Source organism: Oreochromis niloticus, linkage group LG20 (assembly GCF_001858045.2).
Source record: "Oreochromis niloticus isolate F11D_XX linkage group LG20, O_niloticus_UMD_NMBU, whole genome shotgun sequence".
Classification (NCBI taxonomy): Eukaryota; Metazoa; Chordata; class Actinopteri; order Cichliformes; family Cichlidae; genus Oreochromis; species Oreochromis niloticus.
Window position 1 is genome coordinate 3,367,581 of NC_031984.2, and position 19,140 is coordinate 3,386,720.

Genomic DNA, 19,140 nt, shown 5'->3' on the forward strand with positions numbered 1-19,140 from the left:
TTCTGGCTGTATGTTTATTCTGCTTTTTTAATGAAATCATGGCAAACACACATTAATGCTGTTATATGTTTTGTATGTTTGTTGCTTCTTTTTCAGCTTGCTGGTTACTCTCTGCTCCTGGGCATGACTGTTGTAGCTTTCTTCATGACTTGGAGTGGATGGAGAAAATGGTTTGTAAAAAAATACAGTTGTTGCAACAAGAAAACTTTTTACTACAAACTGATTTTGGAAGAAGAGAAAAAAGTTCTGGAGGAGCTTTTGAGGAAAGAAGCAAATGAGACTTTGACTAAAGAAATTATGAGCAACATAAAAAGGAAAGACTGGGACGGCTGTTTAAATGTTGCTCAACAAATGATCAATAAAGCAAAACATCAAAAACCAGAAGCAACCAACCAGCAGATCAACTGGATCAGTGAGGGGAGCTCCAACAGAGGGGGACAGCATCATCAAGCAGCAGCACATCAGCAGGTAAAGTGCTGTGTTATTTACATACCACATGTTACAGCTGCCAGACTCTGTCAGTCTAAATTAATGAAACTATTTTTTTGTTGCATTCTGACCTGCACAGTCCTCCAGGTCGCCATCATATGAATCCAACTCTACTCACTATTAATAGCATTAACATATGTTGTTGTTGTTTAGTTAACTATAAAACCAAAAAGACATTTTTGTGCAGAAACAGGATAGCCATCTTAAGTTTCTCCCTTATTTCAACAGATGTTTCTAATTTAACTGACACAGATTGCTATGCTGGATGCTCTTCATGATGTAACTCTTTTTATCTGGGCTTGAGACCATCATTAGGGCACTCTGTGTTTCCTTCCTGGTTGCAAATATGATCTATGTTAGTTCTAACTACTAATACTGTGCAGAAATAGAATGAAAAGTGAATAATTAGTGCATATATATAATGTTTTTTCTATCAGAGTGAACTTTTTTCTAATTGATAAAAATCTTTTGCAGGCACAAAACTATGAACTTGATGCTGTGGCACAAGGTAAACGCACCAACACTCCTTAATCCGGTCTTTAAGTGATGACGTGCTGAATCCTGCTTCCGGGCCCAAACTACGGCTATTGTGCTTTAAACATGTTTTAAGCTTTGTAACTGGTTCTATTTCATCTCAACAAGCCCCTAAAAACAGTCAGTGATCACTGTTGGCCTCTCTCGGTTTTTATTATCGCTAATCATTTTAAAGCTCAGTTTTTTAAACCTTACGATGTAACTACAGCCCAGTCCATGCAGCAGTATATTAATGACTAACCTCGTATTGTGGATGGATTATCTCAGTTGCTCTCAGTGGCGGTCCTAGTCTATGTGGCGCCCTGGGCGAACAGTCCCTCTGACGCCCCCCCCCCCCCCCCCCCCCACACACACACACAGGATTGTACATTAACATAGAACTTTTGTCGGAACCATACTGAATTTCACAAGAGAAACACACAGAGAGAGTATGCATTGTATACAAACGGCTACCAAACAGCCATCATAATTCGTGATACAATGAGAACAGGACAAATCAACAATTGACAATGACTAATTAATATTACAATCTGTAACATAATGTATTGTTAGGAGTTTAGTCTGTTACTGTTACTATTTTTACCATTTCTTCTTGGAGCAACTGTAACCCACATAATGGGATTAATAAAGTATTCTGATTCTGATTGTTTCAGGATGACCTGCCATTATCCAATGACACATCTGTACCTGTATCTTTTGCTCGTTTCTCCTCCTCTTCTTTTCTCTTTTTTCTAAACTGAGGACCTGATGGCTTTGAACTTTTCTTGTCCATCTTCCACTGGTTTTAATTTTGCACTCCAGCATGAACACCCATCCCCCAACTCGAGAATCACCACAACATAACCTAACAGACCTACACCTTAGTTCACAGATTCACTTTGTCTAGGGTTTATTTCTCGGATTTCGCACAATCCAGGATTCAAATCATGAATACGTAGTGGTCTTGGATTGACATCATTATGAATGAAATGTGCTCTATTTGGAAGCAGCAGGGCCCCTCCCCTTTCGACGGGTTGTGTGTGAGACTTTAAATCATCAAACTGTAAATTATAAATTTTAAATTGTTATTGATCCCTTTACCCCGAGTCCTAAAGTGTAGATTTATTTTCTTACTCTACTATATTTATTGTTTGTTTACTTGCACTGCTGTAACTGGAGCCTCGTCGTCTCGTCTCTCTATATACTGGACTGTATGTAGCGGAGATGACAATAAAGTTTACTTTGACTTCAGCAGCGAGCAGGCGCACCGAGGGCTCTCGCGCTCACTTTTCGCGTATAGAATTTCGAAAAAACATCGGCGCAAATTATAAGTCTGTATCATAATGTCCGGTGTTTTCGTGTTTGTTGGTTTGTTTTTATTTTATTTTATTTTGCGAGTTGGTTATTAGATGCTGCTCCAGCCAGCCAGAGAATCCCCCGCCGCCCCGCCCTCTCCTCCCTGTGCCGCAAGCAGCAGGCGCACCTCGCAAACGGAGGGCGCCCTTGCTCCCAGCAAATGGGCGATAGAAAACCGATCGGTGCCTATGCCATTCCCAATATGCGCTGGGATGACTGGCAGCATGAGTACGAGCAATTTTTTATTTATTTATTTATTTATTTTTTGCCGATGCCCGTGATGCCGCCCCCACCCCGGGCAACCGCCCGTGTCGCCCGTATCAAAAACCGCTACTGGTTGTTCTCCTGACTGAAGTTTGGTCCGTTTACAGCATCCTGCCATGCGATTACATTTGTTCCTAACCACAGAGAACCCTCACGTTAACTTTTATTGAGTGGAAAAAAAAGTTTGTTCGTCCTCCAGCTTCACTGTGCTGATGTTATGCTAACATAGCTGTGTCGCTAGCGATCATGTAGCACATCATTATATACCAGCTAGTCCAACTTCAGTAACCCTACAAACGTCACTGCTGTTTAGTTTTCTGTCTTCATTTATGTTGGAAGTGATAGTAGAGCTAACTCCCTGCTAACTTCTAACTCTGTTAAATTTAATAAATTCCGTTTTCATGGATGCCTGGATGTTAAACTTAATCATTACACCTGGTAAAGCAGCAACGCTGATCATTTTATTAAAGATGAAAGAATTTAGACAGTTTTCAACTCTCAGTAATGCTGCAGTGATCGTTTGACTTTGGGACCTGCAGCGGAGTTTGGGCCCGGATGCGACTAATGACATCAGACTTAAAGACCGGATTCATTGTACAGCTCTCTTAAGTGAACAGCTAACTTCACTTTTACTGTGATAATACTAAAAACTGTCACTGATGTGAGGATGGTGATCTGCATAGTTACCACTACAGATCTCTGCGTTTTCTTGTTTTCACTGAGACTCTTATATTGAGGTCTTGCTTTGGCTCAGCTCCATGCAAAGCCTCTTTTTTTCATCTACAAAGCGAGCATAAAGACCCTAAATTTCGTCAGGAGCTGTGACTCAGTTTAGATGTATTGAAATTGGTCCAGCCCAGAGTCCATCATGACCAATTGGCAAATCCACCACCTTGCATTTTTACAAAAACAAACAAACATAAAAATGAAAAATTACCATCGGGTATACCGGGCAAATGCCTGATGGCCAGTCCAGCTGTGTAGTCAGCTGGTGGGTAACGGGCATCTCAGAAAATGTTAGAGCACATTTACAAATATGTGATGTCTTGATAAATCGAGCAGGTATTTGAAGTTTACACTGCAACATTCTCGCCTGAAAATCTTAAACGTTTATTTTGTGATCCAGAAATAGTAATATTTTAATACTCCGCCACTCTGCGCCCCTCTGCAACTGCCTCGTTTAAATTTTGGCCGAAATGCATTCTGGGATATTTGCCTGGGTTTGGCTACAGTAGCTAGCAAGCTGATTGGAGACCAAAACAGCCAATCAGAATTTTTGTATCCAAGTCTGTGATTGGTTGGTTTTGTGGCACACTTATAACGGTATACAGAGAGTCGAGCGCGCATGAAGCAGAGATGTTGTGAGTAGTGATGTGCGATACCACTGATTTCCTTTCTGATCCGATACCAAGTAAAATTCAGGGTGGTATCGACGATACTGATCTGATACCGATACTCTGTATAAAAACTTAATGTTTCATTGTGTTTCATAATACAATATATAATTGTATTATGTAATTGTAATAATAATATGATAATATAGCTTCATAATGATTACAGGACATCAGACTACTTGTTCTTATTGCTTAATAATGCAGAATTATCATATAGCGCACAACTTCAGGTTTTTTATTTCTATTTGAGCATGTTGCCTGCCTGCAGCACTAAAGGACTCCGTGAGAGACGTCTGTCTCCCCCTAGCAGCACCTGTCCCTCTCCTCCTCTTCAGTTCGCCTCAACATACGCTCGTCATATTCTGTGATATGATTTACTCTGAGGTGTTTGACGAGGTTAGTAGTGTTGCCACAACACTTCCCTGTCTTGCCACATGTATCGCAAACCGCGTCTTGGCTGTTTGTGGAGGTAAAATACGTCCACACATGACTCCGTTCGCTCAGCCATTGTTGTGAGTGCGCACGCCAAGGGGCTGCGACACATTTATACAGCTGTATTTCGCATATGACTATGAAAGGCGTAAGAGGAAGTAGTTCCTTCCAATTTAGGTGATCCGAATGATATAGTTTCTTTCCACTGTGTTCCTGTTAATGAAAAACTACAAATTTATCCCAAAGTATTAAAATATCGATATTTTAATATGAACATCGATTCTAGAACATAAATTACTGTTATCAGAAGAATCAATATTTCAATACTGATCCACCACTAGTTGTGAGCGCGAACGACACACTGAGAGCAGGTCCGCCAATGTCTGTGAGCACACATTCCTTACTCTTCATACTCACAGTATGGTTCAGGACAGTTTGGACCCAGGCAAAGAATTCCCTCATAATGAGTGTCTACAACTAATTTTTATCTATAGACTGACATCTGCATAGTTCTATACAAGCTCAGACACCTCTCATCACATGTGCGCCCTAACTGATTAATCTTTACATCCTTTAAAAACTTTCTGCATTTTCTTCAGCTACACCCGAAACAGTTACTACAGTTGAAGTCTGACCATTAACAGTAACTCTGTAAAACATCTCTATAGCAGAGATGTTGTAAGACAGCCATCATATATCAGTCACGCAGAAATGAGATCATCCATGTACTTAACTCAGCATGCTTCCTGGAACAGGGTCCAGAAGTACACAGTTCAAAGTTAAACAGTCAAACCATTTCCAGTATATCTTTCTTTTATGTTCATTTCTTGGATTTTCATTTTTCAAGTCTCGTTTATTTTTATGGATTTCAACACTTCATTGTAGTTTTCACTCCAGTTTAAATGTAATAATTTTGCTCTGTACAGACACAATTCTTTGTTTTCTGACAAAAATATTTTACTGCCCTGTAGAAAACAAAGACACCATGCCGTTATTTGACGAATCTGCCTGAAAGAGCATCGAGGTACGCAGCTCCAGAAACAACGCAAGTGACCACAGACAAGTTATACACCTTGACAGGCGACGTGAGGTGTAGAGGGAAAGAGAGGTCGGATAAAAGGTCTTAATATCCACCCTTATGTGATTATAAATGGATTGGGATGAATCTGTAAGAGTTTTTGGAAAGGGAAGCAGGAGACTGTTGTTGTAGAGTGGATTGAGGAGAAAGGAGACTGAAGCTGGGTTTTTTTTGGTTTTTTAAAATTACTATGCCAACTCCTTTTAGTTTTGTAAATATTGGCTATATTGTATGGAGAGGTCTTATTTTATTCTTACTTTACTTTGCAAATTTATTTGAATTAGGCTATCCAATTAGGATAAATTTCATGTCGTTGGTTGTAAAGATCTGGATGGATATTTTATTCTTTATTTTATTTTTTGATTCTATTTTTCAGTTTTATTTTTTCAAGACTTGGTAAATTGACTTTTATTTTTATAACTTGGTCTACATTTTTAGTTTTGGTTAATATTGGCAATAGTGAGAAGTGTCATTGTTAGGTTCGAATATATTTGATATAGGCCATCTAATTAAAGTAAATGTCATTTGTTAATTCATTTCGATCATGTAAACAATATACAGCTACATTTAGCAAAGAAAATAAGAGAGGGAGAAAAAAAATACTATACAAAATAAAGTTAATACATTTCAATATTGCTTCTGTCCTGATTCAGTTACATGTCGAAAGGGAGTGGGAAGAAGTACACACTTATTTAATCCCACCCCTTTGCCATAAGTTATCAGTCAATACTTAGTCAGCTTCCTTACTGATATAATCCGTAAGAAAAATAGCGAACAGATTTCTGATATGATATAATATATACTATATTATCACATCATGAAATTTTCTAAATGGAGACATTCACTGAATTTCAACATTTTCCCTTTCTTTATAGTTCAAGAACATCATATGTTTATAACTCTTTTAGAACTGTTTTATGTTTGGACGTTGCTTTAATTCCATATTCAGACTGTTCCACAGTTTCACTCCATGAACAGAAACACAGTACATATGTACCTTCCCTGTTTTGTTATAACTTATTTCTTAAAAAAAACAAACAAAACATACTCAGAATATTACCGGGCAGGTCCTAATTTTTTGCTTTGAATAGAATTTGTGCTGTTTGGAATTTCACTAGATCAGCAAATTTCAATATTTCAGACTGCAAAAATAGAGAGTTTGTATGTTCCCAATAACCTGCAGTGTGGATGATTCGAACTGCTTTTTTTTTGAAGGGTAAAAAGTGAATGTAATGTGGTTTTATAGTTGTTGCCCCAGACCTCTGCACAATAGCTTAAGTATGGTGAAACCAGTGCACAGTAGAGAATATGAAGTGATGTTCTGTCGAATACCTGCTTTGCCTTGTTTAGTACTGCAATGCTTCGTGATACTTTGGAATGAATATATCTTATGTGAGCTCTCTGGTTAAGTTTTTCATCTATTATTACCCCCAGAAATCTATTTTCACTGACTCTTTCAATATCAACACCATTTATTTGAATCTTTGCATTTGTATTTAAACTACTATTTCCAAATAACATAAGTTTAGATTTATTCAAATTTAATGATAATTTGTTTTTATCAAGCCAGAACTTCACTTTACTTATTTCATTAGTCATATCCTCCAATAAATGCTGCAGATCATCACCAGAGCAAAAAATGTTTGTATCGTCAGCAAAGAGAACCATTTTTAATACTTTGGACACTTTACAGATGGCGGTAATGTATAAGTTGAAGAATTTTCAACCCAAAACTGACCCTTGGGGTACACCACAAGCAATGTCCATACATAAGGAGCAACCACCATTTATTTTCACAAACTGCTTTCTGTCACTTAAATAACTCTGGACCCAATCTAAAGCTACCCCTCTGACACCATAACGTTCCAGTTTTCTTATTAATATATCATGATCTATAGTGTCAAATGCCTTTGTCAAGTCTACCACATATTGCTTTTTGTCTATGGAATTTGTGATGTATTCTATTGAATCTAATAATGCCAGTGATGTTGATCTGCTTGATCTGAATCCGTACTGACTCTCGGTGAGTAGTTTATGTTTATCTATAAATTTTTCCAGTCGGTTGTTAAACAGTTTTTCAATAATTTTTGAGAATTGAGGTAGTAAAGAGACAGGCCTGTAGTTTGTGAAATGGTGTTTGTTGCCAGATTTGTATAGAGATATAACTTTTGCTGTTTTCATTCTGTCTGGAAATTGACCAGTTTGAAATGATAAATTACAGATGTATGTAAACGATTTTATAACAGCCTCAATGACTCTTTTAATCACTATCATATCAATATCATTACAATCCAAAGATTTTTGATTTTTACATTTTTTTTTTTTAACAATTTCAAAAACTTCATTTTCATCAACGGCTGTGAGAAACAGAATATGGATCTCTGTCTATCAGTGTATCCGGTTTTTCCTGTGCTTTCCCAGGATCAGTGATTGTTCTTGCTAAATTTGGTCCAGCAGTTACAAAGAATTCATTGAGACTATTTGCCACAACATCCATATTGTATTCTTCATGGTTATTATCAATGAAATACTTGGGATAGTTCTTTTGTCCAGCCCCACGTTTTATAACACTGTTCATTATTTCCCATTATCTTTTAATATTATTTCTATTTATATCTAATTTCTTCATATAGTATTCCTTTTTACTATATCTAAGTATATTAGTTAACCTATTGTAATATCTTTTGTATCTGATTTCAGCATCTTTAGTTCTCTTTCTTAAGAAATCTCTGTATAGAGCATTTTTCTTTATACATGCATTTAGCAGACCTTTTGTTATCCAAGGACAGTCCATTGAGTTTGTTTCCTACTATATTGCTCTACTGGACAGTTGGTATTGTACAGTAATGTAAATATTCTAAGGAATTCATTATACGCACTATTAACGTCCTGTTCCTGATATACTTCACCCTAGTTCTCTTTCAGTAAATCTTTTTTAAATGCATTCATTCTTTCTTCTGTTCTTACTCACCTGTACTCTTTTTTTTTTTTTTTTTTTTTGTAGGGAATAGGTTCATACAGTACATTGTGTTTATAAATTCCTCAGTGGTTATTGTTTATTTGGGTTTAGCAAATCAATATTGAGAAATAAACTTTTTTGTGAGCTATTTCAATAAATGTTTCTTCTATCCAGTCTTTAAATGTCTCAATACTACTACCTGGAGCTCTGTATATACAGTTAATGATTACATTTTTACTTTTTTCTTTACAAATTTCAACTGTAATACATTCCAGTACGTTATCAATCACCATCGTCATCTTATCCACCACATTAAATTTCAAGGATTTGTCCACATACAAGGCCACTCCTCCTCCTCCTCCTTTGTTTCACCTAGTTATAAATGTGAATTCATAACCCTCCAGTTCAAAGTCTGTTCCTTTTTCCATATTGATCCAAGTTTCTGATAAGGCAATGACACTAAATGGATGTGAAATCTGGTTAAGATATTCTTTGATATGATTAAAATTAGCATATAGACTTCTACAGTTAAAGTGGATAATTGATAATTTATTCTCAGTTTTAATCCTCTGATTGTAGTCTTTATCTGTACAGTAGCAGCAGTTATTATTGATAGATGAGAAAAAGTTGTCTGGATCTATTTCATATTCCAAGTCCTGTGTGTTGTGATCCATATAGTTAAATGTTTTCAGTTCCAGTTGATCATATTCTGCTACTGTCTGACTGATGCAGCAATTTCTTCCAGATGTATCTGAGTTCTTCCTTCCATTGTGTGTCATAAGCGAGTGTGTGGTTGTCTGTTACCTTGTTTGTAGTCCAGATCATGTTGCTCACTGATATTTTTCGAGATCTGCCATGTTTTTAATGGTCAGAACTTTGGCTTCCTCTGGTGATCCGTTTAGTTTAATTAATATTTTACAGTTTGTTGTCCAAGTGCTTTGAATTTTTCCCAGCTTCTTAAGGTGTCCCGCTTTTTTGGCTATTTCAGCATTGTGTTTGGTTAGATGTTCATTGATAAAGACATTAGATCCTTTTAATTTTCTTCCTTGTTTCAGCAGCGTGTTCTTGTGCTTTCGATTTACAAACCATAATATAATAGCCAGTTTGTTGCCGTTCCTCCTGGGAAGAGGGTGGCTTCGACAGAGTTACAGTCAAGGTCAATCCCTTTGGACCGCAGGAAAGCAGCCACCTGTTGTTCCGTGGAGCTAATGTCAAGCTCTCCAGGTTCCTCATTGCTGTCAGCGGTCACCGCCTGAGCGTATGACCGGGGTTTAATATGGAGCCCAGTGACGTCGTTTATCCTGGAGTATTGTTCCAGGTCAGCGACCTTACTTTCCAGGTATGCAATCTTTTTATCTTTTTCTGCATTTTGGATGCGGATGAGCTTTACCTTCTGCACAATTTTAATGATACTTTTCTGCTGCAACCTGATAGTGGAAATTTCCTCCATTATGAAGTCAAGAGACTTTTTAATGTCCTCAACTTCCTCAGCTGTCGGTGTCCTCTTCGGCCCCATTTTATCTGGTTCCACTGGTAGCAGGTTCAGTCAGCTGTTTCCTCGGTCAGCTGTTAGCTTTGTCAGCTGTTAGCCTGGTAGCGTGTTGGCTAGCCTGCAATTACCTCTTTAACATTGTTAGTCCAGTCCAATATCCTGTATCAAAACTGTAATCCAGACAGGGTTATACCAAAAGTTCCAACAATTTGAATAAAGTCCTTGCTCCAGAAATTGATGGCCAGATTTCAAAAATCCATAGGACATGATCAAAACACAACAACTTGCAAACAAATGGCAAACAGGAAGTGACACCTCAAACAGGACTTTTGAGGTGTGACTCCAATTTTTGTTTAATTCTCTACGTGTATCTGAATGTTTCCAGGATACCCATGCTGTAAGCATTTCTAATACTGGAGCACAAACTCTGTAATGCCACAACAACAAAAATGTTTTACAAAATTTTGAAGAAAAAAAAACATATTTTATGGTTATAGTTCAAATGGATTCATACAAGTTCTGCTGAAATAACTGTAAAATTGAAGAGGAACAAGTAAAGAGGAACAAGAGATGCCAGCGGAAACAGAAAACAGATGTTCTTTTAAGCAACACATGGAAGAACTATGGAATGTGTCTCAATATCGAGAATTCATTTTAAAGGATGGTGAAACAAATAGTACTGTAAAACACACCACCCACCCACACTCACACTCTGAGAGTATGGGATACCAGGCACTTTGGGGTGGGGTAACGGTTTTACAAAGCAACATGTCCACTGCTAATGTTGCTTTCTCAGTTCTGTTCAGCTCTCTATAATTAATTCTGCACTCATTATTATATCTTTTAGATGGCATTAAGGACCCTGTTGTTGCTATTGCACTATAGGGGACTGTCCAGGAGTCTTTAGACTCCATAGAGGAGATGAGTGAGAAGAAATGTTAGCCAAGCTAATGTGCATTAGGGACAACACCTCTCTCCACCTGCATGAGACTGTGGAGGCCCTGAGCAGCTCTTTCAGCAGTGACTATTGTCAGGCTGTACAGTAGGCACACAGGATAAATATGGTTTCAAAAATACATGTGTATTATTGTCACTCTCACTGCACTTTATGAACATAAACAAATGATAATAATAACATGGGTGTATGCTACTGTATATAACAACCATCTTTATAAAACATAGATTTTGGCTTTTTTTTTCTTTCTATTTTTTGCCCAATATATTTCTAATTCACTTTTCTTCCTGCCCCTTCTGTTGCTGTAACAAGTGAATCTCCTCAGTGTGGGATCAAACAAATGATATATGTATGTCTATTTCATTTATTAAAGGAAGAAGCTTACCTGGCCCTGTGAAAAAGTAATCCCCTTCTCCTGTTAAAATAACAATTGATTAACCACTTTTTAAAAAATTAAGTTATATTTCACTAGCCACCCTTTGGCCTTATTAATGCCAGACATACTTAAATAGAACGTAAAAATCGATTACAAGAGGGGTTCGGGGGATTTCTCACTGTGTGGGATGCTCTGAGAAAGGACAGAATGACGAGTTTGCATGCCATGGCTGGCTTGGTTGTCTCCCTCAGACATGCTAAAGAAAGTGGTAAGAGAGAGAGTGAGATCTGGAAATGTCTATCTGTACTGCTGCGCAGAGCATAGGATTCACATCAAGTGCTCACGTTTGATCACCTTCTCTGCCAAACCTGTTTTTCACTTATAGACAAATTGAGCTCAAAGAAGGGCACTCGGTCAGTGCCTGTGAGTTCCTAGAAGAATCAATATAATGAGAAATGGTGGAAGAAGTAGGCTTAAATTTTATTTAGTAATAAATGATGCATCGTGGCTTAAAGTCTGTGCTGACTGACTATTGTTGTTGGCATGTGTCCGGCAGTGAGCTGCAGAGCTATATCCCAGTTGTGTGTGACAGCAATTATAGTCAAGTATGATGAAAAGCATGAACGAGTGGTCGGGTCTGTTGTACGTCTTTCAAAGTGGTGGCGAAACCCAGGATGGGGGCGTGGCAGACCCAGTACTGGGCCAGGCAGGGGCCAGTTGGCTGCCATGTGGAGGGAGCAGTTGGCAGCGTCACACCAACAGCGGGAAGAACTGCACGACCAGATCGAGCACCACAGACAATCGAGAGGCTAGCAGCTCACATCGGGTCCACAACCGCCACCCGCGACGCTTGACTGTGAGGGAGCAGCGGGAAGCGGCTAGTGCCTGGCAGGTTGTCCTTGTTCCCCAGAGGAGGTCAGTTGAGTGTCCTCCACTTCCACCATCAGCTCACCCACCTGCTCAGCCCGAGCTGGAGGTCAGTGTGCGGAGCTCGTGGGAGGAACCTGGCATGCCAGAGCTTGGGGCGCATGAGGGACCTCACCTGCCAGAGACGGAGGTTCAAGTGCGCGAGGGTCCTGCTAAGCCTAAGGTTGGCGTGCTGGCCAGACTGGCCTCACCTCCACCACCTGTCAAGCCACATGGGAATCACGGAAGCCAGGGATGCCAACGGTCAGGGCCGATTCCTTCAAATGCTCGCGATATGTAACGCATTATTGTGTATTTACTGTAATTCCATAAAGAAATCGTAGACTGACATCACATATAGCGTCTGATTAAAAAAAGACACGTTTGATGTTTTCATCATCTCAGTTCTTTTGGCTTTTTCAGCATAAGTGAGATTTCCCTCAGGCTTGCAGGGTAGCTTGATGTTTTTCTTGTCAATCTTACAGCAGAAGTACCAGTCTCCATGAACTAACACAGCTACAACCCACAGCAGAGCAATTAAAAAAGCTCTGATAGCGCGCTTGACTACAACACCTGAAAGAGTGCCAATGTGTTTCGCAGTTCTCCAGGATGTCCTATCTGTCAACACCATCAAGAAAAATATTATAAAAAATGACACACCTATGGCTTCAGTGCATCGGAAAGTTGCTGCAACTACACGTCAGGTACTTGTTATAAATTTGACGACAAACGTCAAGGTGGCTAGCACAAGGACAGGAATTGGGTCACGGGCAGTATGTTTCAGGGGGTTTTGAATCTTGATCATCATGTTGTGTGCTGAGAGTGCACCGTCAATTCAAAACTGTAGCAGGAAAACAAGTATTTCCTGTTTTTATACAGGAAGTATCACAGTTTCTATTAAGGTAAACAAAATCTCAATCCTTTGTTAGACTACAGGTGCAACAAGTCATTCAGTCCAAATGACAATTTACCCCGAAATAAAACATTTGCGCCCCTAAAGACAGTGTTGGGGAGTAACGGAATACATGTACCGGCGTTACGAATTTAAAATACAAAATATGAGTAACTGTATTCTGTTACAGTTACTGTTTAAAAAGGTGATAATTAGTATATATACTTTGTTTAAATAAATGGATTACACGGTGTTCTTTTCCTGTTTCATATGTTAGGCTACCCCCTCTCCAATTTTGGTAATTCCACGAATTGCCAAAACCCCAAACAAACACACAATAAGAGGCTCTAATGTCAGCATCCTGTGAATGTTGGTGGTGTCAGTTACACAATGAACCCGGAGCTGCTAGCAGGTTGTTAATGCTATCCATCAAGTCTAACAATCTGCGGTCTATGAACTAACCTCAGCTAACACCAGCTATCAATGTTAGCTCGGTGGCAAGTAGCCTTCAGTAATAGTAATAAATCACACAGAAATAGTGCATTCCTGTAGTTGTGAAAAGTATGACAATATATTAAGTAATCCAAAGTATTCAGAATACGTTATTCACATTGAGTAACTTAACAGAATATGTTACAAACTACATTTTGAGGCATGTATTCGGTAATCTGTAGTGGAATACATTTTAAAAGAAACCTTGCCAAGCTGGCAGCTGGAGTTTGCGTCAACGCATTGGAATCTTTTCGTGTGGCCATTTAATCTCCAGAGTTTCCACTGTGAAAATATCGTGTTTCAAGTTACCACATTTTTTTATTAACAGTGTTGAAATGACAAATTCCGAACAGGAACGGATGAAGACGAAAAGCCACAAGCAGGCGGTTCGATTCCTGGCTCCTCCAGTCTGCATGTCAAGTATCCTACTAACCCCAACTTGCTCTCCGATGCATCCATTGGAGTATGAATGTGGATGAATATCGTTAGAAAGCACTAAGTGTAGATAAAGTGCTTGTGAGAATGGGTGTGATTGGGTGAATGAGGCATGTTGTATAGAGCGCTTTGAGTACTCCGTGAGAGTAGAAAAGCGCTATATAAGAATCGGTCCATTTACCATGTTATTATTGAATATGTAATCTGAGCTCCATATTACTGAGGTGTCTTCATCATCTTGTCCATTTTGTTAACCCTCCTGTTATGTTACACATATATTATATTACATAGATACTGTTCTGGTCAATTTGACAAGGCAGTCAAAGTGGAGGATCAAAAGTGTCAAATTCTATGTTTCTTTGCATCTGTTTCACCCCAAACACACACACAGGCACACACACACACATACACATACACCACTGTGGTCTAACGGACCAGAGGCACACAGCGTTGTAACCCACTGCTTCACCCCTCCTCTGCAACTGAGCCGCAAACCACGCCCCGCCACAGTCATGTTCAAGAAACCAGTTGGAGATGATCTAAGCTTTATGACATACTGTGTTACTGTCATGGGTTCATGCATTATTCTTGGGTTTAATTAATATTATAAGTTCTCTTTGACTATCTGGATTATTTATTGTTGTTTGTTGGTGTGATCTGCACCTGGTCCCTCGACTCCCTGTGTACACATTTGAGTGTGTGTGTGTGTGTGTGTATCTGTGTGTGTGTGTGTGTGTGTGTGCGTGCTGTGGTGTGTGAGTTTTGCTGCCACACCAGGCCTGGAGAGTCTTCCCGCCTTTGAGCCAGCCACATCTGGGAGTAATCACTCATCTGTTGCCAATCAGCCTAATCAAGGAAGCCCTACTTAAGAGAGTAGTTGGTGCTGGATTGTTAAACTAGGAACATAGCGCTCCAGCTTGTATTACCGTATACTCAGTTAATTCTCCTGTTGAATGGGGAAAGTGTTTTTATCGGCCGGTGGATGGGAATGTACTCACTCTTATTTCCAGGAGGATTGTGGAAACATGTGGAGTGAGCAGAACACTGATCTACATAGGCACCGAGGGGGACAAACACTTACCAGTGCAATTCCAGTGCAGGAGAATCACTGCACTGGAATTGGGAACGGGCACACGGAGGACTCACACACTGAGAATTGTTGGCGCTGTTTTCTGGTAATGCATTGTAAATAATCACACTGTCTTTATTCAGAAAGTCCTGTATTTTGGATCCTACTTCAACCAACCCTGACAGTTATTTTGCTAGAAGCAGCGATCAGAATGTGGGTAAACTTGAAGGATCTCACAGGGATGCATGTGACTATTGGTGTCAGTATTCTCAGTTGCCAGGTGTTTAATGCGTTTTTTTTGTGACTTTTTGTATTATAAAGATTTAAGTTCCAGTTTTACAGTTTGCCTCAAGTTTACTTATTTTTTTTGTTCCTGAGTTTTCTTTTTATCCCCAGTTTGGTTTTTTTGTTTTGTTTGTTAGGGTCCTCTTGTGTCTCTGACCCAAGGGCGTAGATTTGGTTTTGGCGTTGGTGGGGATGGATGATTCAACCACCGAACCCTGCCCTGTTTCTTTTTCTTTTTTCCTTTTTGTCTTTGCTTCTTGATTAAAAAAAGGAGAAATATACTTGCCTACATATGCTATTCTACATGCTTTTAAACCATGTAAAATCACAATTCATTGTTTTATATGTGAATTATATCATGTTAAATTACTATTAAACAAATGACTGACTAAGTATTTTAGGCTTTAGTTTACTTCAGCCATATTCCATATAAATCAGGTATCATACAAAAATGAAAATAGCTTCAAATACAGTCATGACAATAAAAGAATATGACTTTAAGGACTTAACAACATTCCTTCAGTTATAGTACACCAACATCTCTGATACATTAGCACTAAGGGAACACTGAATGACCTGGTGGGCTTTGTCCATAAAACTACACTGTAAAATATAACTTGTTGTTTCAACTTAAAAATATGAGGTAAAGGGCTGCCTTAAAATTTTAAGTTAAGTCAAGAAATAGAGTTTGTTCTTATAACACAACCAATTGTTATCTTAATGAAAAATCACATGTTGTCTAAACTTTCATCTTAGTTTAGTTGACTGAGATTTGTTAGTCAGTTCAACTCCTTTAATTGTCATTTTTACTTGGGAAAACCCTTTCAGCTAAATTAAAATAATCTATTGTTTAAACTCTTGTCCTAGTTCAGTTGACTTGGGTTTTTTAGTTAATTCAAATACTTTAGTAGTTCTTTTAACTTAGGAATCTATTTTAGCTTAACTAACATAATCTGTTAGCTAAGTTGATTTAAGTTTATTAATTAACTGAGCTCCTTAAGGTAGCTGAGTGAACTTGTAAATCAGTTTCATTTTAATTATCAGAGTTGATTGACTGGATGTAAAGAAAAATGTGTATTAAACATCTTAAGTTTTGTTTTGTTTTTTTAGCTTTCTAACATCCATTTCAGCAAAACTACCTGTTAGGTTTATCTTAGATCTCAGGTTTAAATATCTACATTCCTTTAAATTAATTTTCTGTTGTTTACAGAAAAAAAAATAAAACCCCACAGATTCCATTAAAGTCTATCTGATCATTTCATACAGAAAGTTTGTTTTAAGAACATGACAAGACAATTACTAATGAGCACCCAACATTCACCATTTATTGTGCCATCTTAGTCATCTGAGAAACAGAAAAATCAGTGACGTAGCTCATCAGGCTCACAATCCATCAAAACTCAAAGGCTGCTCCCTGTGAAACAATAAATTTGAACTTGGTCTTGAGCCCAGTTTGGGTGAAGATGAAATTCTGACCAATACTCTAGGAGCAGTAGTGATTCTTGTGAAGTAACAACATAAAGTCTGCATTAATGTAATGTATCAACGGGACACTTGCTATTTTAGAAAAGTTATTCTTTACATTTGCAAAATTTTTAAACTTCATTGTGCTCAGTCACACCTGTTAGCATAAAACTTGAAATATTAAAATAGTACAAAACCTTTGATAAGTGACAGTAAAGATCAGTTTATAACAAGTAAGACATCAAACTCTTGTATTTGTCTTCGTTTACAATTGCAACAAATTCCACAGAACCAATATCTCTGAAAATGAGTGCATGCTTCTGAAACATTTGATAATATGGATATTTCAGATACATCAGTTTGAGTCTGCTCAATTGCAAAACAAAGGAAAAACTACTGACTTGCATGAGATAAGCATCTGCAAAGTCCACCATTATATTGTTGTTCACATAAGTTTCTTAAACCATGAACAAATGAGTAATTGTCTAATCTGGAATGTAAAGTGTAGTCATTTAGTGACATACAAAAGTGAGAATGAGAACTTGCAAGAATAAAAAAACAAACAGTAAAATAAAAACTGTCCTTAACACTAAGGAACATACAATTACAGTTCTGCATGGCTTTCTGCAAGAGTCTGTTTCTTAGACCATGCACTAGTGAGATGCACTGCCTTCCACCAATGTTCATTAGGATGTTCTGAATGACTTCAAAGATGTCCTTAAGTTCCTTTGGATAGTCTATGTTGAGGGCAAAAAGAAGGCCCATCAGCATGGAAATGGCACTTGAGACATCCCTCAGATTAGACAGGATTACTGCCGCCTCAAGGACAACCAACACATCGATGATGTCTTCTTCTTTCACCATCGCAATGCCAACTTTCATCCTCTTAGAAAACGTGTCTTCAATACCTGTCGGCTATAAAAGGGTTCAAAGACAAAAAAAAAAAAAAAAAAATTACACAATTACAATTACACAATATCCCTTGTGCTTAACAATGCATGTCTTTCCAAAGCAGAGCCATACTGATGCCTTGGATGATGGTGATTGGCTTTGGGTAACACAATTCTTCTTCTGACGAAGTTGTGTTTTTGTATTTTCCTACTCAGTTGTATATAGTATTTGTATTTCTATTTTATTCTATTGTATATATTATTCTATTCTATTTTATTCTATTGTATATAGTATTTTATTTTATTTTATTGTATTTTATTGCATTCCAGTGTTTTCTAATTTCTGCTACATAACTTTGCACTTTTGCTGTAACAAAACAAATTTCCCACCTGTGGGACTAATAAAGGCCATCTTATCTTATCTTATCTTATCTTATTAGTTGTTAAAGTTTTTTCAGAATGAGATATGCACCCCCATGTTACAAATCCATTTCTTGGTTTAAACAAAGATCATGTTCATAAATAACTGAGCATGTCTTCAATTGCAGAATTCAAACAAAATTTTCAATTTAAATGGTAAATGGCCTGTATTTGTATAGCGCTTTACACATTCAGTCATTCACACACATGGGTGGATGACTGAATCGCGACTCAAGAGTTGACAGTTCGTCTTATAATTGGAAGGTTGCCGGTTCGAGCCCCGGCTCCGACAGTTTCAGTCGTTGTGTCCTTGGGCAAGACACTTCACCTGTTGCCTACTGGCGGTGGTCAGAGGGCCCGGTGGTGCCAGTGTCCGGCAGCCTCGCCTCTGTCAGTGCGCCCCAGGCCGGCTGTGGCTACAATGTAGCTTGCCATCACCAGTGTGTGAATTTAAATCTACTTATGCTAAATATTGGCTGTGCTCTAAACCAAATCTGGCTGAGAATACATGAAATGTGCAAACTGCAGCTACACTACAGGATCAGATTGTGGCTCCATAGACAATGCTTCTTTAATCAGTTTATTGATTAAAGTTTATTTTTTCCCCCTATATTAACAGCATGAAAAAGAGCATATAGACATGGCTGAGCAGGTTGCATAATTGGCACTGAATATCAACATCCACCTTTACCCAGCTGCCCAATGACTCTTGGCCAGTAACCTTTAATTGCTTACCCAGTCTACACAGTCTCTTTTCCAGGGTCCAGGACATTTCACCAAAGTATTGCCCCCACAGCTGTAGCAGCCACTGCAGGCCCTTAAATATCCTAATATCTCTGCCATTACAATATACAATGTGAGAAATCAAACGTAAAGCTGAAGTGAACAGTACAGCAGCGAAATGTCAAAGACCCTGGTGAAGACATGAATAAACACAAGACACTAATAATATCAATGCTAGCTTGCCAGTTAGTTTCTC

At 38.3% G+C, this 19,140-nt stretch overlaps 1 protein-coding gene across 3 annotated transcripts in view; it reads left to right on the plus strand.

The window, feature by feature from the left end:
* Positions 1-19,140, plus strand: part of LOC109196249 (uncharacterized) — a 36,114-nt gene that overhangs the window by 568 nt on the left and 16,406 nt on the right. The window contains exons 2-4 of one of the 3 annotated variants that reach the window (XM_019350111.2): positions 97-468; positions 964-997; positions 11,966-12,637. In XM_019350111.2, coding sequence (XP_019205656.1) covers positions 97-468; positions 964-997; positions 11,966-12,162 — 603 coding nt within the window. In that variant the 3' untranslated portion in view covers positions 12,163-12,637. Of the gene's footprint in view, positions 1-96; positions 469-963; positions 998-5,419; positions 8,827-11,965; positions 12,638-19,140 lie in introns of those variants that run through there. The other 2 variants (XM_019350112.2, XM_019350113.2) reach the window with 2 other exon arrangements.